Here is a 27,921-nt window from a genome sequence, read left to right on the forward strand (position 1 = left end):
CCAAATGCTTTGGATGTATTTAAAGTCAAAACTGACCAACTGACAGGAAAACAAAGAAGTGACTAAATTTATATATCTAGATGCCATTGTAGACTCTAAGCTTAGGTTTGATGTTCATATTAAGAAAATGTCTAACACTATTAAAGGGCCATGACACCCCCACTTTCGGTTAAAGTCTACTTCAGAGTTTTTTCAAAAGATGCATGATTAATGGGAGTGGGCGTGGCCAGCAGGGGAGAATGTGAGCGAACTGTTGTTGACAGCTAGCTCACAAAATGAGATACAAACCGTGAGGAGACTATAGTTTATAGTGATGAGTTTATAGTTCACAAAGTTAAAATGCAAAGAAATAAACAGTAATTTAATGCCCTGCTACATTTGTTAGTCGTAATTTCATATACACATAACCATAATTTATATCATTATAAAGATAAGTGTGTTCATGTAAACACTATAAATGAGGATTCTCCCTCGATCCCCGGGTCTATTATAGATCTGAATGCAGACTCAGGGCAGCAGGTCTCCTGACCTGCCTATTTTAACCATTAGCCCTGCTGGTAATCTGGCGGATGTGTCTGAATGTGAACGAACTCCTAATAAAAGTCAACGTCCACCATTCTTCAATTCTCGCACTGCTCTCCCGACAAAAAAGCTTTGCTGTATGATCTGCCCTGACAAGATCGCGGGGAAAAAACATGCAACAAACCCCGTGGATCATGGAAACAAACACATACGAGCCTTCATGAACGGCTACTGCGTGCCGTGGGTCCGTGACTCCGTGTCTCACAGCTTGCTTGAAACTGGCAGGTCTGTCTTGCCTTCGGAAAGCACGCGCAGTCATGAATAATTAAGCAGCCGGCTCTTCTCATAAGATAAGAAAACTCCGCAATGAATAATAATGAGAAACCGACGCGTCATCATTGCACTTGCAGTACTGCACTACGTCGCCGATTTTGATCCCGCCCCAAAAATCATTTTAAACCCGGAAGCTGAAATTAGCTGACAAAAGCTCAAAATTATCCAGTTTTCCCCACAATTAAAGCTGACAGGTGCTAACATTGTCTTAACTGATGCTCAACACACACACATCTGTTAATATACAAAAAAAAAAAGTTCTCCAGGGTGTCCTGAACCGTTAAGACTAATTTAAAATAAAATAAATGAATATGCTTATAAATGTAAATATATTTAATAGTAACATTTGATTAATTGTTTAAATGTAGATTTACTGATTGCTTTTAACACTACCAGTACTACTTTTTATCACCAAGTTTTGTTTAGTCACTTTTTTAGTCACGTTTATTTATTTATTTTTTTGTGGGAGTTCAAGAGCATCCATAATTCATATTCAGATATTGAAACGCGATCCATAAATAGATATTCAAATACAGTTTTTCAGGGTACACTTCAAGTTGAACCAACACGCAGAGCGCTTGAAATAACATCATGTCTTCATGTGTAATGCACTGTGATTCACATGCAAGATTCATAAGAGGCTTCTCAAACTTAAAAACACAGTTTAGCCCTCTCCGAACCTAAGCTATGTGCAGACTATTACTGCATACAAAATTCATACTACCTTTGAAATCTAAAACACTCTTTAGTGCACTGCTCCGCAAACATATCTTAGCACTGTTAAAAGACACAAAAGCGCAAATGTATCCCAGTATCTTCGAGATGAGCTTTTAGCAGCAACGTCTGTCAATTCATCCGAAAAATCTCATTAAGACTTGAGCTTGTGTCCACGTGCGAGACAGAGAGGAAAACAGTCACCTGTGTAGTTGTTCGTGTAAAGCTGGGTGCATAACATATTCAGTCATATAATTCATTTATTAGTGTTCAGATTTCACTTCAAGAGCCTGGTGAGAAAGCCAAGGTTTAGTGTTAGATACTAAGATGTAATTCTCAGTTTCTTTGGATTTTGCATTATGGATTTGTTATTTTTGATATATAATATATAATTTCAAACTCATAACTTATGTATAACAACACACCCATAATCCAAAAACAACTGTATAATGTATGTAAATAAATACAGTTGAGGGTAAAGTTATTAGCCCTCCTGTGTTACTAACTATTTTATTATTTTTAAGTGATATTTAATAGATTAATGAATTTCACAGTATTTCCTATAATATTTTTTCTTCTGGAGAAAGTCTTATTTGTTTCATTTTGACTAGAATAAAAGCAGGCTTTAAAAACCATTATAAATCAATATTACTATCCTCCTTTAGCATTTTTTTTTCTGATAGTCTATACCAGTATACCAGTCTATACCACCTCAGAAAAAAATCTCTCCAAGTCTCTCCAAGTACCACCAAAATTAGCAGTAATGAAAAACAGTAGTGTAGTAGGCCCAGTAAAGCAGCTACAACTCTGCACAGTTAAAAAACATGGCAGATTAACCCAGAAATATAGGTTATATGTCATATATGGCATATTATATACATAATTTTTGATAAATTTTGAAATATATGTAGCAGGTACATGAAATATTTAATTCCTCCGCGTACCACTAGAAGGAAGCCCACGTACCACTAGTGGTACACGTACCACAGTTTGAGAACCACTGCTCTATACAATTACTTGCCTAATTACCCTAACTTGCCTATTTACCCTAGTAAAGCCTTTAAATTACGCTTTAAGCTGAATACTAGTACACTGAAAAAAGCTTTCCCTCATCCAATTAAAAAAAAGTTTGGGTAATGGTTCACACCTAAATTTTATCACTTGACCCAAAGAAGAATTATTAATTTGCCTTAAACAATATTTTTTTTAATCCATGAGAACAATTTTATATAATCTGGTACAAACTAAGTGTATTTCTCTTGATGGAGAAAGTTACTTTATTTAAATTCTTTTTTTGTTCCAAACAAGAGGATGTAGCTTTAATCAAAACAGCAATTTTTCATAAAATGTTCATTAATCCAATTAAGGGTAATAGTTTCACATCTAAATTTGATCACTTAAGCCAATGAAAAATAAATCAATTGCCTTAAACAATATTGTTTTTAAGTCCAATTACAAAGCATATCAAGGTTCTGTTTAATTCGGAGTCACTGGCCTGTGTGCGTAACATTGAAATTTTACATTGGTCATATCAAATATTTCTTAGTTGAGCTCTGAATCAAAAACATTTATATTTACTTATGTTTTAACTCAAAATATATTACTTGAAAAATAAAACAAATAATATTAAACTGAAATGAAAGACCAATTTTTAATTGAATAAAGCACTGCTTGAAAGTTTTTTCCAGTGTATCTTGAAAAATATCTAGTAAAATATTATATACTGTCATCATGGCAAAAATAAAATAAATCAATTAGAAATGTGTTGGGGGAAAAACATCTCTTTGTTATACAGAAATCGGGGACAATTTTTTATTTTTTTTTTTTAAAGTATAGGAGCTAATAATTCTGTCTTCAACTGTGTGTGTGTGTGTGTGTGTGCGTGCGTGCGTGTGCGTGTGTGTGTGTGTGTGTGTGTGTGTGTGTGTAAATACACTTGTATTTAAATGTATAATTAAAAATCATAAATCCATAGAAACTGAGCATGTAGAGAGGTCTCTTTATAATTTTTTTTTTTTTTTTGTGGCTTCAAAGGCCAAGAGTCTCCCAATTCTTGTCTCACACAAGCAAAATACAGTAACAAAGTGAGCACCCAGTTAGCTTAGTGGTTAGTAACTAGGTCACTATATGTGGTGGAAAAGTCCCATCCTGTTGAGAGGAGGAATAATAATAAAAAATTCATTCCGGAAACTTCCCTCTAGAGAACTCTACTCTATAGAGACCAAGGCAATGCCTTTATTTGGGAAAAACTCAGTAAATCCTCTTCATCTTTCCTTATAATGTCCACAAAAATGTTTTATCCACAGACATATAGAGTTTTCCATCTGTTCACTACAGAAATCTTGTCATCCAAGCACCCAGAAACTACTATGATCCAGTTTCGCTGCTGTCCGTTCAGTTTAGTGTCAGTGGGGCATGAGCATCATTTTTACTGCCTCCACTGCCATACAGTTACTGCTAGGAAAGTTGCTCCATCTCGAATTGGGTATGTCCATTGGCGGGTGTGTTTGCCCAGGCTTCGGACGCTCTTGGGTGTGAGTGGCTGACCTTCAGAGGGTCTTCGGTGGGACTGTGTGTGTGGATTAAGGCATCAGCTGATGCCGGCTCAGGTGGTTTGTGGTCATAATAGAGAGCCCATAGAAGAGTCACTGTCAGAGTCATGGCTAAGATCTGGGCCACTCCGATCGAAACACCCAAAAACCTCAAGACCTGTAATTGCTTGGTGCCCCGGATAAAACTGTAGATCTTGGGACCGCAGCCCTGTTGAAAACAAATGTAGGATTTGAAGTTATGCAATCATAAAATCGTGAAGTCAAGCTGTACTTATTGCAGGGGTCTCACACTCCTGGAGTGCCCAGAGGGCTGAAGTCCAGCCGAAAACCCTGCTGTAATGTATATATTTTGTAGTTTTTTAAAATACCCAGAATGAATGAATTGGCTTGATTTATGTTCATCCATAATTAGGATTTAATTTAAACTCTGACTGTATATTATAAAGAAGTGCTATCTAAAATTTTCTCCTAATTTTTTTTGGAGTAGGCTCAGTAATTTAACTGTTTTGAAAAAGAATAGGTTATTCTTGCTTCCTTTAAAGTGAACTAAATAAACATAAACACAGGAGACTGAGCAAAAATGTCCATTTTAGAAGAAACTGTCAGATGCACTTTAACATTTTTGCATCTGAACTCAACATATAGGCATATATAATACAAGTTTATTTATATAGCACATTTCATAGACAGTGGCAATTCAAAATGCTTTACATGAACAGGAACAAAAGAGACAAGTGTAAGAACATAAAAACATACAATAAAAGTGATTAAAAAACAGAAAAAAATGTGTTAAAACTAGTTTTAAAAGAATGAAAAAAGAAAAAGACAATCTGTGGAATCACAGTGCTCATTTAGTAAAGGCACAGCTAAGCAGATGTGCTTTCAGGCTTGATTTGAATGTGCCTAATGTTGGAGCACATCTGATCATTTCTAGAAGCTGATTCCAGCAGCGTAGTAGCTGAAGGCCGATTTACCCTGCTTTGACTGAGCCCTCAGAATTTCTAGCTTATATGGTTCTAAAGATCTGAGTGATCCGTTAGGTTTGTATTCAATGAACATATCTTAATATATACAGTATATAAATAAAATAATTTTTTCTACATTACTACACTACCTATGAAGCCTGTAAATACAAGTACAATGCTATTCTAATAGTGCTATAATGCATGCATAATGCCTCATCAACAATGTTACAGTTTGCTGTATCATCTATGAATAATGAATGAAGAAGAATGAATAATTGTATTAATAATTGTAACAGCAGTAATGATACCGAACAAAATCATACCCACTTAAGCTATTAAATTACTTTAAATAATCTATTATATATATCCCATAATTTCAAATCGTCAGCTTTCTTAAAATTGATCTCTATTTAAATGTATGCATTATTTGTGCATTTAATGCTTTAAGAACACCTTCATATTCTTGTAACTGTTATGATTATTTATTAAACTTTACAATATGTTATGAGGTTGTAAATAAAGCATCACATGTGTGTTATAATGCGTTATGAATGCCTCTATAAAGCAGAAAGTGTTACCTTTTTCATTTTGAATATTCTGTGTTTTATTATTGCCATTAGATGTTTGTTTGTTGTCTATCTATCTCTTTCCATCATTTTGTCCATCCAGTATTGTGAATTGATGACATTTTGTCGGCAGAGACTTCTTTTTAATAGTATAAGTTTTTATTAAGAATACTTTTTAATGTTTAATGAAGCTCTGATTTGACAATCTTAGTTTTAAACTACTTTAATCTTAGAATCAGGAGGTGCTAGTTTTGATAGAGTTTGATAGTGCCACTGATTTGGCAAATCAGTATTAGCTGCATTAGTAGTCTGTATAATGCCAACCTTTCATCTGCTAACGGATTCCCAATAGATAAAATCAAGTGTGCCACTGTCCATTTTCCTATTGCAGTCTCAATCAAATATTTTAGATTCATATCAGGAAATTTCAGGCTTCTAACGTTTCACTCTAGTTGTCTCTTCATATTAAACTGAGATATGATAAAGCATTTCAACAGAAAAAAAAAAAAAAAACCCACACTCCCGCACAGCTGCTGCGTTAATATGCGAGCAATGCAGTGTGTTCACCCGCTCGCGTGTGTGCTTGTGTGGTTGGGTTATTTCCCACGTTGAATTGTGGAAGGGCAGGTAAACTGTTTCCTGTTATTGAGGGATTTATACTGTGGCCTGAGAATGCCAGAAATGATTTCTTTGTCATCTACTCGGAGAGAGACAGACAATGACAGAGAGACAGGAAGTGGGTGAGGATCGGCCTCCACACCCTCAGCCCTTCTCTGACTCTCCCTCTTATGATCAGAGCAACAAAGACCTGCTTTCACTCTGCTGAATGACTGAGCTGTGCTGCTGCTGCTTTAGCACAAACACACTGTTTACAATATTTACTGTACTGCTCATCACTTCTGATTGAGATTGAGGCCAGATGTGTGTCTGTCTGTCTGTCTGTCTGTTCATTCATTCATCCTTTCATCCATCCATCCATCCATCCATCCATTCATCCATCTATATACTATTCTATTTATTGTTCCATCTATTCATCCATATATCCATCCAACCAACCAACCAACCATCCAACCAACCAACCAACCATCCAACCATCCAACCAACCATCCATCCATCCATCCATTCATCCATCTACTGTTCTATCTATTGTTCCATCTATTCATCCATCTGACTAACCAATCATCCATCCACCCCACCATTCATCCATCTACTATTCTATTTGTTGTTCCATCTATCCATTCATTCATCCATCCATCCATCCATCCATCCATCCATCCATCCATCCATCCATCCATTCATTTGTCCATCCATTTACTGTTCTATTTATTGTTTAATCTATTCATCCATCTAACTAACCAATCATCCATCCATCCATCCATCCATCCATCCATCCAACCAACCAACCAACCAACCAACCAACCAACCAACCAACCAACCAACCAACCAACCAATCAACCAACCAACCATCCATCCATCCATCCATCCATCCATCCATCTTAATCCATCCATCCATCCATCCATCTACTATTCTATTTATTGTTCCATCCATCCATCCATCCATTCACTATTCTATTTATTTTCCATCCATTCATCCATCCAATTAACCAATCATTCATCCATTCATCCAGCCATCCATCCAACCAATAAGCCAACCAAGCATCCAACCATCCATCCATATATCATTCTATTTATTGTTCCATCTTTCTATCCATCGATTCATCCATCCATCCCTCCATCCCTCCATCTATCCATCCATCTATTCATTTGTCTATCCATCTACTTTTCTCTTTATTGTTCCAACTATCCCTCCATCTATCCAACTAACCCACCATCCATCCATCCATCCAACCAACCAATTAACCAATCATCTATCCATCCATCCATCCATCCATCCATCCATCCATCCATCCATCCATCCATCCACCCATCTACTGTTCTATTTATTTTTCCAACTATCTATTCATCCATCCATTCATTTGTCCATCCATCTACTTTTCTCTTTATTGTTCCAACTTTCCATCCATCCAACCAACCATCCATCCATCCATCCATCCAATAAACCAACCAAGCATCCATCCATCCATATACTATTGTATTTATTGTTCCATCTATCCATCCATCCATACATCCATCCATCCATCCATCCAACCAACTAACTAACCAATCACCCATCCTTCGATCCATCCATCCATCCATCCACTCATCTTCTGTTCTATTTATTTTTCCATCTATCTATCATTCTGTCTATCTAACGCTTTGTTCGTAATGATTAAAAACTACACAAACTTACAAAATCTATAAACATTCCAAAACTTTTTCAAGCATTTCCAAGCGGTGTCACAGACAGCGCATTAAAAGAGCAGGGGTCTGGATGAGACAGTGTGTTGTGTTTGTCCTAGTCTGTGTGTGTTTGCTTCTCAACACACAGGTGGGTCCCTGAGCTACGTGACTGACTTTAATTGCACTGCTGGAGTCGCTCATAACACTCTCTGCCAATACAGTGTGATTAAACACACACTCAGCGGGTAAGCGAAGCTCTCCACTGTCTTGCCTCATTTTAACAATGTCAGCTGCAAAGTCATGTCTTAATTAGGCCTGTCAGTCAATTTTAATGTTTTTAAGAAATTGATTTGCTATTAATTATCAAATTGGAAACCTGTAAATAATACAGAAAACAAATACTATGTAAATCAATGGTTACCAGTTTCCAACATTTTTCAATATAACTTCTTTTGAGTTCATTTAAACAAAAAATCTCAAACCACATTAATGGTGAGTAAATGATGGCATAATTTTCATTTTTGGGTGAACTATCCCTTTAATGGCACTTTCCTTTCATTTCCATATTACTGAAAATAAGTTTCTCACTGAGCAATCCACCATAATTGTTTAGCAAATGTATAAATCTATCTAAATTTGACTTGGTTTTGCATTCTTAGTAACATTTCTGGCTTTTGTATTGACATGAAACACTAATGGATTACTAGCAAGAAGACTTCTCATGTGATTACATTTACACATTACAATTTAATTGCAGATGTTATATTTTAGAGAGGTGTTTCACCCAAAAATCTAACATTTGCTTATTAAATGAATCACCGAAATGCACAGATTCGGGTAAAAAGTATAATTTATAGTTTAATGTTCAACTAAAGAAATAAAATGATCTACATCTTAGACAGCGGTAAGTAAATTAACCAATTTTAATTTGGGGGTGAACTATACCCTACATAAATCAACCCATGCCTATTTTGAAAACGTACTATATACACTTCTGGCTAAATACTTTCTGAGATCTGAAATTTGTCTCGCGAGTGTCATTCATACCTACTGTTCTCACGTAAATCAATCAGAGGCCACTGTTGACTGACGGACTTACCGATCAACTGACCCACCCTCCTTCTTCCCTAAACCCAACCAATAGTGTTTTCAAAAGCTCCGATTGGAGAGCTAACTGGACAAACTGGTAACAGCCGAAAAGCAGTCCTTATGAAGGTAAACGTGAAAAGGAATGGTGTCATTCCACCCTGTAGAGTTCGTTTTAAAGACGAAATTCAGCCATACATACTTCTGGCTACATTATTCGCGATCTCCAGAAATGTATACAGGGCTACGTTTTCAAAATAAGCCTATGTTGACATAAACTGAACTGATCTGCCAGGACACATAATCATTGGCTTATTAGCTTTTTATTTCTTATGAGAGATTATTTAAACTTATAAAAACAGCCTCATTGCTCTGTCAAAGTAACTGAATAAATAATATAAAAAGACAAAATCATCTTCATCTAGCCTGGAAGAGTAACATAAGAGGATTTTGGGTTACAGCCTCAGCAATCAGCTCACCTCCTGGTAAAGGTCACTGAGGTCATTATAGTGGGCCTGGCGAGCACAGCCTGGATACTGATTGGAGCAGCAGGAGTCAGGTGGCCACTCCATCTCTGTCATTTCCAGCCAATCAGTGAAGTAGATCACTCCACAACACTTCAGCTGCAAGACAGGTATGAAATCGTACTTTATACAATGTACAATGATTAGTTTTTAAAGATATTTTTTTACTATTTTTAGGTTGAATTAATAATTTTACTTAATGTAAACCTTTGATTGGTGATTTCAGTTGTGTTTAGATTCAGATTTTAAAAATTTTATAATTTTTTTTTCCCGTACAGATTGATTTCAGTATTCAAAATGTAAATGAAACTAATAATATTTCATTATAATATTTGGTCCTAAAAATATAATGTACTTAATGTGTTCATAATGTATTGCAGATCATTTTTGTGATATTGAGGTGGGATACGGGTAAGGTTAGGGACAGGTTTAGTGGTATGGGTAGTTTTAAGGGTGGGTTAAGTTGTAATATAGTCAACAGTGTAGTTATAAATGTAATTACAGAAAAGGTGTAAAACATGCAGGTATTTGATCATGCAGAAGTACAATGATAAAGCAGGTATTTACACAATAAGTACATTGTAATGAATTATTAATGTCAATGTAAGTATTAGTTAAGGCCACTTAATATAAAGTGGTACCTGCAATATGCCAGTCACACAGCTGTATATTAAACTTTAAATGCATATTAAACATCAAATGTGACCACAAAATGCGGTCAAAAATACAGTAAATGGGTCAAAATAATCTTTTTTTAATGCCAAATATCATTCGAATATTAAGATAAAGTTCCATGAAAGTATCTCACACTTTCAGAAATAAAGGTACAGGAGCTATCACTGGGGCAGTACTAGGCATGGGATGATAATCGTTTTCAAGGTACACAAGGTTTGGAAAAGTCAAGGTTTTAATAGCGCAACAATTTCTGTAATACCGCCCCTAAGGTATGTGTAAGATTTTTTTTTTATTATTAGTTTTTTTTTTAGAACAGTATCTCCAGCAGAAAAAAAAATATGGCGTCTTAAAATGTAAAGAAATCAGTGTTTTTGAAACTAATGAAGACAGCAGAAGTTAATGATTTAAAATCTTTCAAAAAATAGAATATATCGTTTTCAAAGGGGTAAAAAAAAAAAGTTTTTTTACCCAGACATTTAAAAACAATATATTTTAGAGCAGTGAGGACAATACCGTGAAACCGTGATTTTTTATGCAGAGTTATCACACCATGAGACTCTTATACCAGCCCATGCATAGGCAGTAACTTTTCAAAAGATACTTATTTGTACCAGAAGAGTCCATATTGGTACCTCAAAGGTACATTTAGGTAGATTTGGGTACAAATGTGCACCTTTTAGGTACCACTGTGGACCTAGATAATATTTATCTTTTAAAAAGGTACTGCCTCAATGACTCCTTTACCTTTATTTCTGAGAGTGCACCTATTTTCTACTGTAAATATTTCAAAATTAAAATTTTGATTGTTAAACGTACATTAATAACTTTATTGGCAATTTTCTTAATATTTAGATTTTTTTTGGGACACTTTAATGTCAATAGCTGTATAGTTGTATATAGTTTAATAGTTAAATATCAGTCAATATTATTCTATACTAACAAACCATACATCAATGGGACGCTTATTTATTCAGCATCCAGATGATATCTAGTATAAATCTTATGGTTTTGTGCTTCAGGCTCTTAAAAATGCTATGACCGACTACTTTGCAGCTTTCACTTTTACCCACTAATTACTAAAGACTTAGAACAAGTTGCATTGTGTGTGGTTTGGTGTGTGACAAGGTGCCATCCTGGTGATTTTGCCCTCTCACCTCTGTCTGTAAAGCATTCCAGGCGTGTGTCAGCCACTGGTAACGCTGCAGGCCAAAATGAGGCATGCGTGACTTTAGACTTATCATATCAGACCTCTGTACCATAGGCTGAAGGGAGAGAGATAGAGGTGGGAGTTATTGAGAAATATTCATGAAGAAATCATTTCACAATTTTTCAAAAGCCTTAAAACTGTCCCCTTCTGATTTAGTAAGCACATAAAATCAATTCCCCAGCCGTTGATTAATTACATTTTCCAGAGAGCAATGTTATTTCCAATGCAGTTTAAAGGACCATCCGCACGCCCACACATCCAATTTTAGTCTCTCTTATGACCATTTTATTGGCTACTTATGAAATGCCTTATTCACAAGTGTGCCCATGTGTTGTTTGTATACTAATTGGCATTTCATACTCAAGTCCCCATGAGACTTCTGTTTTTTACACCTCAGAAACCATCGTGATGGCCATATGATAAGTACCCATGATGCCCAGGGGCGAGGTGTGTCAGTTTTTTGTAGCAGAACTGTACTTAAAGGTATTTGGATCAATTTATGATTGGATTTTATTCTAAAGAATATGACAAACAACTTGCTTTAGATGGAGGGATGAATGCATAGATAGATAGATAGATAGATAGATAGATAGATAGATAGATAGATAGATAGATAGATAGATAGATAGATAGATAGATAGATAGATAGATATATAGATAGATAGATAGATAGATAGATAGATAGATAGATAGATAGATAGATAGATAGATAGATAGATAGATAGATACGGAGGGACGGATGGATGGACGAATGGACAGACAGATAAAGATCTGAAAATCAGATCTGAAATAACTCACATTTCACATATAAATGCCATTTCATACTTGCAAATCGGATATTTTGTTGATTTCAAGCCAAGAACAGTTGGACTGAATGCACTGTTTTGTTGATCAAACCGCTTGCATGTAACCAGACCAGGTGCAGTGCAGTAAACAGGCTCATTGCCCACCCACAATCCACACACTGGGGTCACATTAGGCCACAGCAGCACAATAGCACCATCCAACCCAACAAAGGGCTTTTTGGATGAGTGATAAGAGCTCGTGTGTGGAAGCAGAAGCTGTGCATGTCGGAGTGAGAGCAGCCAGATTAAAGCCAGGTGTGTGTGATATCCTCCCCTGGAGGTGCATCTTATCTCTCGTATCCCTGAGCTAAGACAAGCAGATGCTGCCTGCAGTCCCTTTTCCCCCTTCCTGATCCAATCTTTCACATCCAGCACAGGTTTGTGTAAAGCCTGACGCTAATCTTGCTTCCACAGCCAACTAGAGCATTTACATACATGTAGACATATATCAATATTCAATATGTCATGATAATGAACATTCGTAATATGGACATTGTGGACACTTCAAAATACTGTGAATAATTATTTATTATTTCAACTTTTAGAGTGGCAATGTAATGTTTGTACTGTAATTAATCTGGCCTACTACATGCTGGAATATTGATTGAAATCTCTGTGACTATTTATAGGGCTATTTACGATGTGATAAGCCTCCAATAGTTAACATTATTTCATTTAACTACAGAGTTAGTTGATTGTTAGCTAATTTAATGAATTAGTTCATTAAACTCTAATAAAATGTGTGTTACGGACAGGAACGTCTGTCATTGTTTTAGTCACTTTAGATATTTATATATAAGCCAATTATATTTCAGCATCCCGGGTAGCCTTTGTGGAAAACCGCGTATTTCATTCATTCAGTCAGGAAGGCTATCAAAGCTTGTGTCTGTGACTGAAATGTGACCTCCGGTGGACAGTAGCAGACTCCAAAATGAGACACACATTCAGAGTTCCACATGAGGTGGTTATTATAAACAATATGAATATTATGAACGTAAACATTAGGTGAGCAGGTTACATTGTAACTTCGTGTTCTAACAACATGCTACCTGACGAGATTTGGAGTGATAAGCAATTTGGCTGTTTGCATCAGACGAAACATGAAATATATTTAAATACAGCCATTCAGAAGCACAGAATAGTGCACTCACTGCACTCCAACGGAATTTACAATCTAATAAATACACATTCAACCTCTTTAACATTATTAAATGTACATGCTAAATTACTAATTTGTGTTGGCTTGCACTGAGTCACAGCTCTAAAGTTCAATTTCAAATGGTTTATTACATTTACAAGATCTGAGGTTAACTTTCTGCTGCTGCTTTCAGTAGTATGGCAATAAATGTCACGTAAAATGGCATTCAAACTCACATTGTTTGCATTTAACACTGAATAAAGCACATGAGGTGTACCTGAGATGATCATTGTCAGTTTGTCCTATTGTTCAGCTATGAGACATAGAAGTCGTTTGTAATATATCAATTTCAGGTGTTGGTTAGGACTAAAAAAAAATGTGCATGTGCCATTGCTTTTAGTTAGAAAACGGTTCAAATCAGTCCAAATCGGCTTAATAGTCAGGCACGCTCACACCAAGCCTGCGCTTGCATGTGTTTTGATCCAGGAGTGCAATATCTAGTTTAACCACTAGGTGTCAAAATATACTGTACCTTTAATGCCTAATAACACGTTAAAATCAGTCATAATCATTTTGTTAAATAGAGTTTATGGCTAATTAAGTTCTGCTGTATTTTTTAAACTATTATTAACATAGTAACTGTAATTAATCTGGATTTTCTGTCTGTTTACTAATAAGACTTTATCTTAAAGTGTTACTTATTTTACGTTATAAACTTTTGCCCTATTTGTTTACACTGAATGTGTATATAAAATAAAGCAATACACTAAGTATTTTTATCAATATTATACTTGTTAATGTAGCTAAGGCCAATATCGTAATAATACTGTATTAGGTATTATCGTATGGTATTTTAATTTACATTTTGTTTTTTGTATTTTGTGATTTGTTATGTTTTAGATATGGACTAAGAGTTCGAAAGAAAGCAGATCATAATAATACAATTGTGATGAAAGCTTTAGCAATTAATCGCAGCTATTTTGTGTTCTGACATTTTATCCAACCCGTCAGATTATCCTATACCAACACTTGACCAACACTATTTGAACAGTTCTGAGGTAAGGGTTATGGATTAGGGCGATATTACAGCCTCATATCACACCACACCAAAAAAATCAGTCTGATTGGTGGTATATATCATCAAAATGTGCTGCCTGTTTTTAAATGAGAGGTATCGGACAAATCAACAAAACACCGTAATAAGCCTACATCCATATAGGTCTCTACACATACACATTCTGCATATTAACACGCCCCAAAAGGAAATCTGCTGAAGCCAAGTCATAATAGTTAAGATTAGACTGTAAGCAGACTGCTCAGAAACCGGATCCTCATTCCGGCGGCCATTTTGTTTAACGTGAGAGAGAGAGACGAGAGCAGGCATTCCTGTTTATACATAGCTTCACGCACCTCGTCATATGTCCACACTCCACTGGCCAGCTCCACGCAGAATATCACCATCAGACTGCCAAAATACTGCACACACAGAAAGAGAGAGAGGGAGAATGAGAGGTTATAAATATAGTGTGAAACAATAGGGCAGAAAGGAAGGTGTTGATGATCAGACAAGTGTATTATTATATTCTGGGATCTGGATTCTGGTTTGTCTCTCAGGTCGTCTGGAGAGAGTAATCGTGACAGGCTGTGTTTAGAATAGAATACAAGTCTCTTATTTTTGGCTAATTATTATTATATTCTATATGAAATATGCAAATGTCTCAATGCCTTATTATACCAGCAAATGAGTTGCTCAAACTTTAATAAGAGAAACATGAAATATAATTGATGAACTCTTGTCAATAGTTGGAAAACAAACAGTTGAAGTCGAGGAATTTTTCACAGTATTTCCTGATAATATTTTTACCTTAAATTCACAGTAAATTACTGGCTGATAGTTGCATTACTTTCACAGTAAAATACTGTATGTATATTTACAACAAATTACTGGGATTTTGTTACATTGAATTACTGTGAAATTACAGCTCTACAGTGTAACTTCACAGTAGATAGTAAGTTCATTACTGGGATTTCCCATGCAATCTTACAGCAATTCGTAACTTTTTGATTTAGTGGCTAATATGTATGAATTCGTACAATCTAATTCGTACAATTTAGTATGTTTTGCTCATCACCCAACGACGGTTGGGGTTAGGGGTGGGGTTGGGTGCCACTCCTCCTTTTTAAAATCGTAAATTATTGTACAACTGAATTCGTTCGAATTAGCCACTAAACTGACATAAAATACTTACGTTTTCTTGTGAGATTTCCTGGTGATTTCACAGTATTATCCTGTAGAATTAACTATATTTCACTGTGAAAATGGCTTTCCTTGGCTGGTCATGCAGACATTTACCCTGACTTTGAAATCATTTTGGGTGTTTAACAGCGTTTGGTTCTATGAACCAATTACTTTCATTCCAGTTTTTGGCTAAGCACAAAGTCATGTTCATTAAAAATTATTTCATATTTCCATGTTAACCTTATAAAACTAAATAAAGGTGCAGTGCACTCAAAAATGAAAATTTACTAGGACATTCATGTTGTTTCAAACAGGATGATTTTCTTTCAAGTTATTTTTGTTGTAACCAAATTGTTTTTGGGGTTGCAATAACATTCTGTTATTTCTAAATATCAAAAAAAGTGCCAATACTAGAATAAAAGTTAATTTGTATTAATGTCTATGTTGAATGAAAGAAAAAGAGTTTAAATTCCTGTAACCAACCTGCAAAATATATAGCCTTTTTCACAGTAATTTTTTTGTAATCATGCTAATTTAATTAATTTCACAATAAAATTCTGAATACAACTCATAGCTGTGAATATTTACTGTTAAATCCTGTAAAGTGATACTAATGTAATTTACTGTGAAAAATTACAGTAACATGTTGCGTACAGTAAAATCTGGAATTTCCTTACAGTGTTTATATATTTTGATTAAATATACAGTAAAAATAGTAATACTGTTAAATTATGTTTTAGTTCAGAATACCTGTTTTCTTTGTGAATATATTTGAAAATTATTTTACATCATAATTTCTTCATTAATGCCACATTTTTTAGACAAGGTTTTAATATTCTGATTTCATTCCTAAGGAAATACATTCTTATTGTTCTCATCTGTGATAAAACCAGTTGTTCTGCTTTATTTTTTTTGTAAAAAACAAATTACAAAACAGCAACATTTTAAAACAAAAAATCTTTCCACACTAACAGTAAATAAAGTTCATAACTGTTAAGGATTGATTTGAAGTAATAATTTGCTTGAAATACAAAGTATCAGAAGAAGTATCATTTATATTTCCACAACAATATAAAGCAGAACAAAACTGATAAGAAAAACCAGTCCCACTATGTACTTAAAGTGAAATTAATAATCCATTACAATGTATATATTATGTAAATACTTGCTTTATTGCTGTACTTAAGCTTGATTAAAAACCTGCATGTAATTATATCTGTAGTTAATTGCAGTATTTACATTTATTATGACACTTTTGACCATCTCTTAAACAATAACTCACCCTTAAACCTACCAATACCACCAAACCTGTCCCCAACCTTACCCGTATCCCACCAGAAGTGTTCGCCATACATTATAAACACATTACGTACATTGTATTATAGTTTAATGTAAATACCTAGTACTTAAGGACACTTAATATAAAGTGGGACCTAAAATGATGAAAATGTATCATGTAACACTGAAAAATGCATTTAACATGATCCCACATTCACACAGACAACTGCTAATCTAAATGTAGATCATTTATCAGTCAATCAATTCATCAATTATGTAATTTTTAATATACTATCACCAATTTTAATTGTCTAATTGTAACTAATAATGAATATTAACAATTTATATGGGTGGGTTTCTATGACAACATTTAAGATTTAAGCATGAAATATACTGAAACATCCGTTCACATCGTTCACACACATACAGCCAATTTAGTTTATTCAATTCCCCTATAGCACATGTTATTTGGACTGTAGGAGAAAACAGAGCACTTGGGGGAAACCCACGCCAACATGGAAGAACATGCAGACTCCATACAGAAAGCCAGCCGGGACTCGAATCAGCAACCTTCTTGCTGTGAGGCGACAGTGCTAACCACCATGTCGCCCAATAGAATGCTCCAAAAATATGTTTCTTTGGTTTTCTTTCTTTCTTTTTTTGTATACAAACAAGCACAGACTTCGTCTTTAGGGCCCTTCCCAACAAACACATCCATCTTATCTACCCCCTTTCTGAAAACAAACACGCACTGTCTGTCTCAACATCTCTTTAACATGTACACAGTTCTCCACTGTTGAACACGCAGATTATCAAGATGAATGACGGTGTTAAGCAGCCGCTTTCAGAGCAGACAGCTTCTTTATTTGGAAGACGCTAAATATTTGTGGCCGGTGTTAACATTTCAGTCCATTTGTTTTGTCAGATGCCTCCACACACACACACACACACACACACACACACACACACATATACAAAATGACAACCTTTTTCTCTTCACACTTATATCTGTTCAGTGTGAACTTGTAACCTCTGGAAGTTCCCCAAAAACTAGCTCATCTGCAAACACACACACACACACACACAGAGGTTACATTCTCTCAGCGACCTCTCGGTTTATTGATTTGTTGATAGTTTTACTCTTCCTCTTTCACACTCACACTTTTTCCTTTTTTTTTTGGCAAGTGCTGTTACAGAAAACAGGACATGGCGAAAATTGATGGATTTCCTTTTCACCGGAACAATTTACACCCCCCTTTTTTTCACTTAGTCATGGAAACAGAACGAGAGTGTGATGCATTCAGAGTTGATGATTAAGTCGTCTCAGATTTGTTTTGACAGATGGCTACTGGTAATGTCATTAAACCTCTGCTTTTAGGGAGACTTACAGTTGGAGAGCTGAACAAATTGATCTGAGTGATACCATGAAGTCATGCAAACTATTGAGAAAAGATGTGGTTTCCTGTCTTTAAGTAAAGACTTAAAATGCTTGAATACAGTGTGCTTGTTTGTGTGTTTGTGTGTTTGGTTCTCATCAAGATAATGGCTCATAAATTACTAAGAATTTTGTATTTTATCAATGTAAAAAATGCTGTTTGCAGAAAATGTTTCTTGTGAGAGTCGGGGAATAGAATATACAATCTGCTGCAGTTCAAACCGAGCATCAGAATAGGGAAGAAAGGTGCTTTAAGTGACTTTGAACATGGCATGGTTGTTGGGCCCAGACGGGCTGGTCTGAGTATTTCAGAAACTGCTGATCTACTGGGATTTTCACGCACAACCATCTCTAGGGTTTACAGAGAATGGGCCGAAAAAGAGAAAATATCCAGTGAGTGGCAGTTCTGTGGGTGCAAATGCCTTGTTGATGTTAGAAGTCAGAGAATGGCTGATAGAAAAGGCAACAGTAACTCAAATAAGCACTCGTTACAACAGAGGTATGCAGAAGAGCATCTCTGAATGCACAACATGTCCAACCTTGAGGCGGATGGGCTACAGCAGCAATAAACCACACCAGGTGCCACTCCTGTCAGCTAAGAACAGAAAACTGAGGCTACAATTTGCACAGGCTTACCAAAATTGAACAATAGAAGATTGTAAAAATGTTGCATGGTGTGATGAGTCTCGATTTCTGCTGCAACATTTGGATGATAGGGTCAGAATTACACGTCAACAACATGAAAGCTTGGATCCATCCTGTCTTGTATCAACGGTTCAGGGGGGGTTGTTGTTGCAAAGGTGTGGGGGCATATTTTTTGGCACTCTTTGGGCCCATTAGTACCAATTGAGCATTGTGTCAATGCAACAAGCCTACCTATCATGTCTATCATGTCAATATGGACTAAAAATCTCTGAGAAATATTTCCTGTACCTTGTTAAATATTAACGTGTATATATATATATATATATATATATATATATATATATATATATATATATATATATATATATATATATATATATATATATATATATATATATATGGTAATATATTAAAAATAATTCATTAGCCCTAAAAAATTAATTAAAAAATAAATATTTATATATATATATATATATATATATATATATATATATATATATATATATATATATATATATATATATATATATATATTTATTATATATTTGATTTTTAAACGTTAAACCATATTTATTGATCATATTGAAAATAGGTATTTTAGATTAAAGTATTTATTGCGATCTGGTAGACAAAAGTATACAAGTAACATACACTTTAAAAAGTGATTAGTTAGAAACATGTTACCTTTAAGTGATTAGCTTACTTTTTTTTTAAAGTAAGTAAACCTGTTGCCTTTAAATTATTAAGTAAATGAACTACGTGCATACTTATAAACATTTAACTGTTAACTAAACAGTACAGCAAAATCAACAGGTAAAGTCAACTTTTAAAGCTCGGGTTTACTCACTATTTTACTAAAATAACTAATAGCTTTTTACATTGTACGCTATACTTGTACATGTAGCGCACTCTTCCTTATTTATATAAAGAATTCCTGGATTCTTTCCCAGTACTGGGTTGCGGCTAGAAGCGCATCCACTGCGTAAAATCATATGCTGGAATAGTTGGTGATTCATTCCGCTGTGGCAACCTCTGAAATAGAAACCAAGCCGAAGGAAAATAATTGAATAAATTTCTGGATTCTGATTAACTAAATCTCTATTTGGAATATTGTCATTTTTATTAAAATAAGCACATAGACCTTTACTAACTCAGAAACAGTAAAGATGCCCAGTCTGGTACAAAATTACCTTTCAAAATATGCTTAAACTATATGAGAAAATGTAGCATTGCTTTTACGTTTGTTGATTTTTATATTTATGTGTATTAAAATGAAATATTTTATTATTTTAATGTGTTAAAACATTTATTATTATATTGATTTACATTTATAAACATTACATGAACATAGATTTGCATGCACACACATACTGTATATTTAGATTTTTCAATAAGAGGGCTGTTTTCGGGCTCTCTGTTTTAGGGCTCTCGGTTTCAGGGCGTTGTGCCCGTCTGCTGACCCAGACTGAGACAGAGCAGTTTTCTGGGTCTCTTTAGCCCATCCGTGCCCCTCCTGCTCCTCTATTCATCTCCTCAGGAGCTTTTCTCCTCTCCTCTCTGCCCCGCGGGCTTCAGTTACACCAGAGGCCGAGAGACTAACAATATTATCTGGCTGAGATACAATAGGTAAACCAATCCAGACATAAAGAGAGGAGAAGAGCTTGAGTTACGCAGTCGCTCTATTCACCAGACGCTGCGACCCAGCCGGACAATCACACACACAAACCGTTTGTCCTGTCACAGCTATGAAAAGGAGGAGGCAGTTCAGAGATTATGATAGTAGAGAGTTATGTTTATGTATAGATTTAAAATTGTGCATTAAAAGTAAATGATGCTTCTTTGAATTTCTGAAAAAGGAAAAATAAAGATTTCAGCAAAAATGGCTACAATATAACAAAGAGTTAAACATTTAAGGGGGTCTGAATACTTTCCGTACCCACTGTATATTATTCATAATACAATTCCATTACATTGAGTCAACATAAATGTAACTTAATTGCAGCATGGCTCACTTGTTAAATAATGTAATCATTTTTCCACATCAGTTGGGTTTGAAAAGACAAAAAAAGGTGATGTATGGATGACCGAATCAGTTTCATTTTTAGACTGACTGTTTAATTCCACGAGGTCAGATAGAGGGTGAGTTTTCCTTCCTCTCCGAATCATTTATATCATCGGTGCTAACAGCCTGTCAAGGTCTTGGCGTTTCAGAAATCACAGTGTCACTAACGCATCCGTCTAAACACACACAAAATCACTTGCAATGGGTTTAACTACGTGCCCTGTATTTGGCCCTGCTTGACAGTCCATCATGTTGAGTGATGCTGTCACATTACTGCTGTCCAACTCTTTGTCTCAGAGACGCAAGAGCTTTATGGCCTTTATAACCTACGCAGCGAGTTGCTACAAGTATCTAAGAGGGTTATTATCATCCGACACACACAGTTTGACGATAAGCATAGCAGGACTCGGGTACACATGACATCCAGTATAACAAAGAGATTGCCTTGTTGTAGTATGAAGAGACTTTCTGTGCCTAAATATGTGAGGGACATAAACTTTGAGCAGCAGAGAGCTACAAAATAAAGTATAAATAAAACTACCTCACAATCCATTTAAGTTCTGTAATAAATACATATTTGGAGGGAGATAGGATGAGATGGTTTTCAATTACAACATACACTGTTAAAAAGTTGACTCAACTCAAAATTGTATAGCAACTTGCTGCAGTTTAGTTGACTCAACTGAAATCTAGTCAAGTGCAGTACTTGGGGTTACAAATTGAGTCAACTCCAAGCTTTACAATTTATAAAGCCTTACTGTCACAGTCACCAGCAATCTAGCCCATGCAGATCGCTGGAGAACTACAAATCTGCTGGTAAATGGACTACAAGATCCAGTCATGCAACACATACACACACCTGCTCTTCAAACCTTACAGAAATTCTTTTTTCTGCCCAACACAAAAAAATATATTTTGAAGAATGCTGGAAACCTGTTATCATTGACTTCCTTTGTAGGAAAAAATACTATGGAAGTCAATGGTTACAGGATTTCAGCATTCTTCAAAATATATCCTTTTGTGTTCAACAGAATTTTGGTTGAAAAAAACTTCACATTACAGACTTGAAGGGATAGTTCACCCCCCAAAATGTATTTACTCTCCCTTCCCTTGTTTCAAACCTTTAAGGGTTTCTTTTTTCAGCCGAACACAAAAGTAGATATTTTGTAGAATGCTGGAAACCTGTTACCATTGATTACATAATATTTGTTTTGCCTACAATGGAGGTCAATAGTTAGAGTTTCAGCATTCTTCAAAATATCTCCTTTTGTGTTCAACAGGAGCTTATTTTTAAAAAAAGCAATACATTACAATACAGACTTAATGGGATCGTTCACCCCCCAAAATGTATTTATTATCATCTTACTTGTTTCAAACCTTACAGAGTTTCTGTTTTCAGCTGAACAAAAAAGAAGATATTTTGAAGAATGCTGGAAACCCTTTACAAGCGACTACTATAGTATTTTTTTCCTACTATGAAAGTCAATGGCTACAGGTTTTACAGCTTTCTTCAAAACATCTCCTTTTGTGTTCAACAGAAGAAAGAAACTCAGAAAGCTTCCTTAGGAGTTGAGTAAACAGAATTTTTTGGTGAACTATCCCTTTAAATTGGCCTTAAAGGATGTGATATCTCTCTCTACCCCCATCTAGTGTGTAAAATAAAGACACCGATGGGGATGCATGGGGTAAATAAAGCACGACTTGTTCGAATCTGGTTGGAGGGTGCTTGGGGTCAGCAACGTCATTACCAGCGAAACTTAAAAATATTCTTGCTACACAAAAACCACACACATTCCATGCCACACAATGTTCCTGCTGTGCTCATCTTTTGGGTTTTGATTTGTTGTTGTTTTTCTTACCCAAGACAGTAGGAGCAGATTGCACTTGAGCGTGCCGCAGTAACCCACCATGGCCACGATGATTAGAAAACAGCACACGGCGATGACGACAGGATGGACCACGGGGGAGTATGTGCGAACGGCTGCCTCCTCCAGTCTGAGAAAGAGAGGGAGAGAGAAAGGCAGAGTCTTTTTTTTTTTTTGGCAGGCTTTTTTGTTTTTTGTTTATTTTCTGGTGCATTGTTGAATATCACAACAAAATTTAGCAACTTTTGGTTGTCACTACAATCTCAGAAATAAAGGTACTCGAGCTGTCACTGGGGTGGTACCTTTTCAAAAGGTACAAATTTGTCTCTAAAAGGTCCATATTAATACCTTAAGGGTACATATTAGTACCTAAAAAGTTCAAAAGTGTTCCTTTTAAAATTCGTAGGTACTAATATCTACTTTTGAGGTACCAATATGGATCCTTTCAATACAAATGTGTATTTTTTTAAAAGATACCACCCCAGTGACAGCTCTCGTACCTTTATTTCTGAGATTGTGTGTGTATTCTATAGATGTAAAGCAATAGATAGAAGACAAAGCTAAAGATCTCTCTTGGCATGATTTGGCTTGTTTCCTAAAATATGTGGAATTTATCTGCACAGCATCATGGGTAATGTAGTTTTACTGCACAAATTCTGCTATTAAATATCTGCTATTATCAAATGTTTATAGAATAAAACAAATATTAACGTTTCACTTAAACACATTCCTAGTAAATCCAATACATCCAGGCATCCAAACTGAAGATTTTAAGTGATATTTCATGTATATATAAACATAATTATGTCATAATTGTACAACATAAGTGTTTTTGATTGAACTTAACTTGTACTATTTCTGCTTTTAAGTTAAACATCTAATTGAAGGTCTGAATTTTCTGCTCTAGTTGATATCCTGCTGTTTCTTTCTGCAGACATGAGATTATTATCCATCTGAGGGTTGCTGACTCAACGTGTTACTGCAGCGCAACCCTGGAGAACCTATTTCTTGTGTACAATCAGGTTTGAATGCAATTTTCCCTCAGTTGATTCCCACAGATCTCATGACGTGGGGCACATAGGGCTCAGTAACGACTGATTTATAATACACACCGTGGTTTATAAATTGCTTTTGTCAACACTAATTAGATATTACTCGCCTCCAGGATATTATTGGTACTTTTGGGATTTTGCCACCCGTTTTGCTGAGTTTCCCATTAATGCTTGAGAGGATTTGGACAAAACTATACGCAAATGAATGGTTCTCAACTCTCTACTGGCAACTTAACGCATTTATCTAATTTTTTTTTTCCCCATCAGAACTGAACACCTTTTTCATGCTTGTAATTACTTCATAAGCTTGAGGCAATTCGATCCAGAAAGGCTGAAAAGTGGGGAAACAGTAAATTGGAGCTTTACATGGACCACTGCTCTGATTGAAAGGTGTATACGGCTCACACCTGTCCATGCACTCACACTCACCTGGTGTCGGCGGTTAAGGTAAGCACATTGTTCAGCTGATCCCTGAGGTAGGCAGACACTCCCAGCACACACAGGGCCATAAGCTGGAACAAAAGACAAGAAATGTGGGACTTAAGCCACATCTAAACATCAATATACTTTTATAGTAGTGTATAAACACACTTTTTAAAGTAAGGAATATTCTTTTTTAATGTTTTACAAATACTTTGATAATTTAAAAATGTAATGTATTTATTATTTTTTAAATGTCGGAATAAATATAAATATTTATTGATATTTTATTTTTGTATTTTAGTACAATTTATCTTTAATTTATTAAAGATATATAATTTTTATATATTTGAACAAATTTCAGTTTATATTTTTACATGTATTTATTGCTAAATAGAGGGTATCCATGGAGTCTTAAAACATCTTAAATCTCAAAATCTCAAAATCTAAATTTTAGGCCTTAAAAAGTCTTGAAGTTACTGAAATATTGTTGTGTAGATCTTAAGTCTTTTTTAAACAGGTCTTAATTTTTCTTTGTTCATGTATTGCTACCCAATCTGGCCAAAACCCATACAATCACCAACAATCCGTCTTAAAACTTTACATTTTTTTATTCAAAAGGTAATTTTTCTTCTTATCACAATGGTTTAATTATTGTGCTTATAATAACATTTGTTTAAAAGTGTTACATGTATTTACTGCTGAGGGAACCAACCTGGACACATTGATGTGCATAAATTAGGTTTATTACAGTTTATTACAGTTTTTAAATATTTTTAAAACAGTTGTTCATTTTTTATTTTTTATTTTAAAGAAAAGTTTATGTTGGAAAAAAGTGTACGGTACAAGTACAGCTTGCATGTTTTTACACATTACACATTACTTAAAATATTTTGCTAAGAAATATCTAAAATGTGTCATTTTTATAATTCATTTACTATTGTATTATTAATTGTATTAAATTATAATACAAATCTTTTATATCTTGGCCTTTTGAAAAAATCCTTTGCGTTTAGCCCTTTATGAGTCTAAAATTTTATTCATAACAGTCTTAAAATGTCTTAAAAAGTCTTAAATTTAACTTGGTGAAACTTAAAGAAAGCTTGTAAGTATATTTGCATCTTTAAATATATATATATATATATATATATATATATATATATATATATATATATATATATATATATTATTTTATTTTTTAAATTTTTTTTACAATAATTTAAAATATATATCTTTTTTAAATATATAATAATTAAAATGGAATTATACAAAACTTATAGTTTAATTAAACATAAAATATGTATAATTATACATAAAAACTATATATATATATATATATATATATATATATATATATATATATATATATATATATATATATATATATATATATATATATATATATATATATATATATATATATWTTTTTTTTTTTTTTTTTTTTAAATGACCTTGGTCAGGGGAATTCTGTGGATGTCAATTAATTATAAATTAAAAGGTAATTTGGGTTTGTTTGTTTTTATTGCTTAAAATGATACATTTAACTGTGTCCTTCTATAAAATTACCTTGTTGCAGATCAGTTATTTTATTTATTTTCACTGTAAAGAAACTTACTTTTCACCAGGTGAGAGATGAGACAGTTTAGCATCCTTTGCATCCAACGCAATGTGATAAAATCCCCGCTTTTTACTGTGTTGTGTTATTGGAGCCTCTGCATATGAAATAAGTGTGCATTAACCTAATTGTATCCATGTTTGTGTACACTGTAGACTTGGAAACTTATTTACGTACCGTGTTATGCCCGACATGCAGCAATATTAGTGGCATGGGTTTAGTTTGCCCTACGTAGACATTCTTGGTCTAAAAACACACCCTGGCGCTTATCACATTTAATTCCCTAAAAATAGCGCCCGCAGCAGAATGTGAGCTGTGGTGCCATGCATGCGAGCATAACTTGGATTCAGGCTGTCCCCTACGTAAAGATAACATAGGATGGGGAGGGAGGGAACACAGATTGCGCGTTTGTTGGAAAGTGAGTGGCTGTTGCGCGTCTTGGAGAGCTAGGAGCGCAGCAGCAGCAGCATCGTGCCATGTAACGTGAGCGCTCGCCCGGCCACCTGCTCGACTTGGACTCGTCTTACCCAGAAGAGAAAGTTGAGCGCGTAGAGCAGACAGCGCAGACATTTCACCGAATCCTCCCGGGCCATTCTGAGCGCACCAACTGCTCGCCAAAAGACCTCATTTTAACTTCTGCCACCACGGCACCATAACCACTAAGGGAAACAGTCAGAATAACGCATTTTACAAGGTTTTACGGTCAAAATAAAACTTACTTAAGATGTTAATGATGCTGAAATCAGTCTAAGGTGGTTGATTGGTTCTTAGTTTACGCGTAACAAACCTGAAAACCACCTTGACCACACCAGGAGACGCTCTTAACATTTTTAGGTCATCTTATATAGGCCTACTACCAGGTGGTCAGCTTTGGACATCATCATAAAATACCTATAAGAGCATCTAAATGTGCTTAGATGGGGTGACAGACCAAATAAACCAATTTACTTTAAAGTAAAACCCCCAAATAAAAGGTTTGCGTATTTATTTGTTTGTTTGTCTGTTCATTTATGATTTTGAATTGCATTATGAGACTTTGATTTTTCCTTTAACAACTTTTTGGTGTTGAAAGGTTTGAAAAAGTGACTTTTTGTTGACATTTTGCATTGAAGCGATGCATGGATTGCTGTTGTAAATTACTGCACAACAGCCTGGTAATGAACTGCAAGTAGGCCTATACTTTTTTATTTTACGGACTTAATTCTCTCAGTCTCTAGTTTTATTATACGGACTTAATTCCTATATAATTTACATTATTTCAAACCGTTAAAAGGTCAATGAGGGTCACTTTGTTAAAATTCATAGTTAATTTCTTAACATCAAAAGTCAACAGAGCAGAGATGTCCGATACTGCAATTCAACTTTAAAAAAATCTTATATAAATACATTGGATATAAAGAACCTGTTAAAACCATGTTAAGGGTATTTTTAAGTGTATTTAGGACTTGCAAACCATCTCAAACTGATTTAATGCGTTTAAAGGAGATACCTTGTCATAAATCCTTGTGCGCGTTCAGTGCGCATCCATAAAGTCTTGATATGATGTTGCAGCCAAATATCCGTGGGAGATTTCAAAAGCAGCGTGTGATTTTAAACACAGTAACAGGTTGTAATTTTCTCCTCTTGAAAGTTTATAAAATTAATCCGTATATGTCATGGTAGTTTTGACTCCCTGGAGTATCCAATAAGGAAAAATAGAAGAGCGCAGAGTCTCCAGCATGAAGTTGTAGGAAACTCCTCAAACTTAGTTGCGACAGTAATGCAAAATCATATTTATATTCCTGTCAGAGCCGCGCGCAGCAGTCGGGCGTGTTCACGGAGATTCATTCACTGTCACTCTCATTCCTGGCTTTGGTTACTTCACTGCGGGCCAGCTATAAACACCTCGCCTTTCCACAAGTTT

General features: G+C 35.0%; 1 protein-coding gene across 3 annotated transcripts; it reads right to left on the reverse strand.

The window, feature by feature from the left end:
• Positions 1-3,545: 3,545 nt before the first annotated feature.
• tspan12 (tetraspanin 12) lies at positions 3,546-27,921 on the reverse strand. Of its 3 annotated transcripts, none has more exons than XM_073945826.1 (9): positions 27,508-27,921; positions 26,546-26,677; positions 26,019-26,115; positions 24,413-24,495; positions 22,926-23,061; positions 14,818-14,883; positions 11,372-11,479; positions 9,498-9,641; positions 3,555-4,329 (listed from the first exon to the last, which is right to left on the reverse strand). In XM_073945826.1, the coding sequence occupies exons 4-9, from the start codon at positions 24,490-24,492 to the stop codon at positions 4,027-4,029; spliced, it is 837 nt and encodes a 278-aa protein (XP_073801927.1). In that variant the 5' UTR covers positions 24,493-24,495; positions 26,019-26,115; positions 26,546-26,677; positions 27,508-27,921; the 3' UTR covers positions 3,555-4,026.

Source organism: Danio rerio, chromosome 4 (genome assembly GCF_049306965.1).
Source record: "Danio rerio strain Tuebingen ecotype United States chromosome 4, GRCz12tu, whole genome shotgun sequence".
Lineage (NCBI taxonomy): Eukaryota > Metazoa > Chordata > Actinopteri > Cypriniformes > Danionidae > Danio > Danio rerio.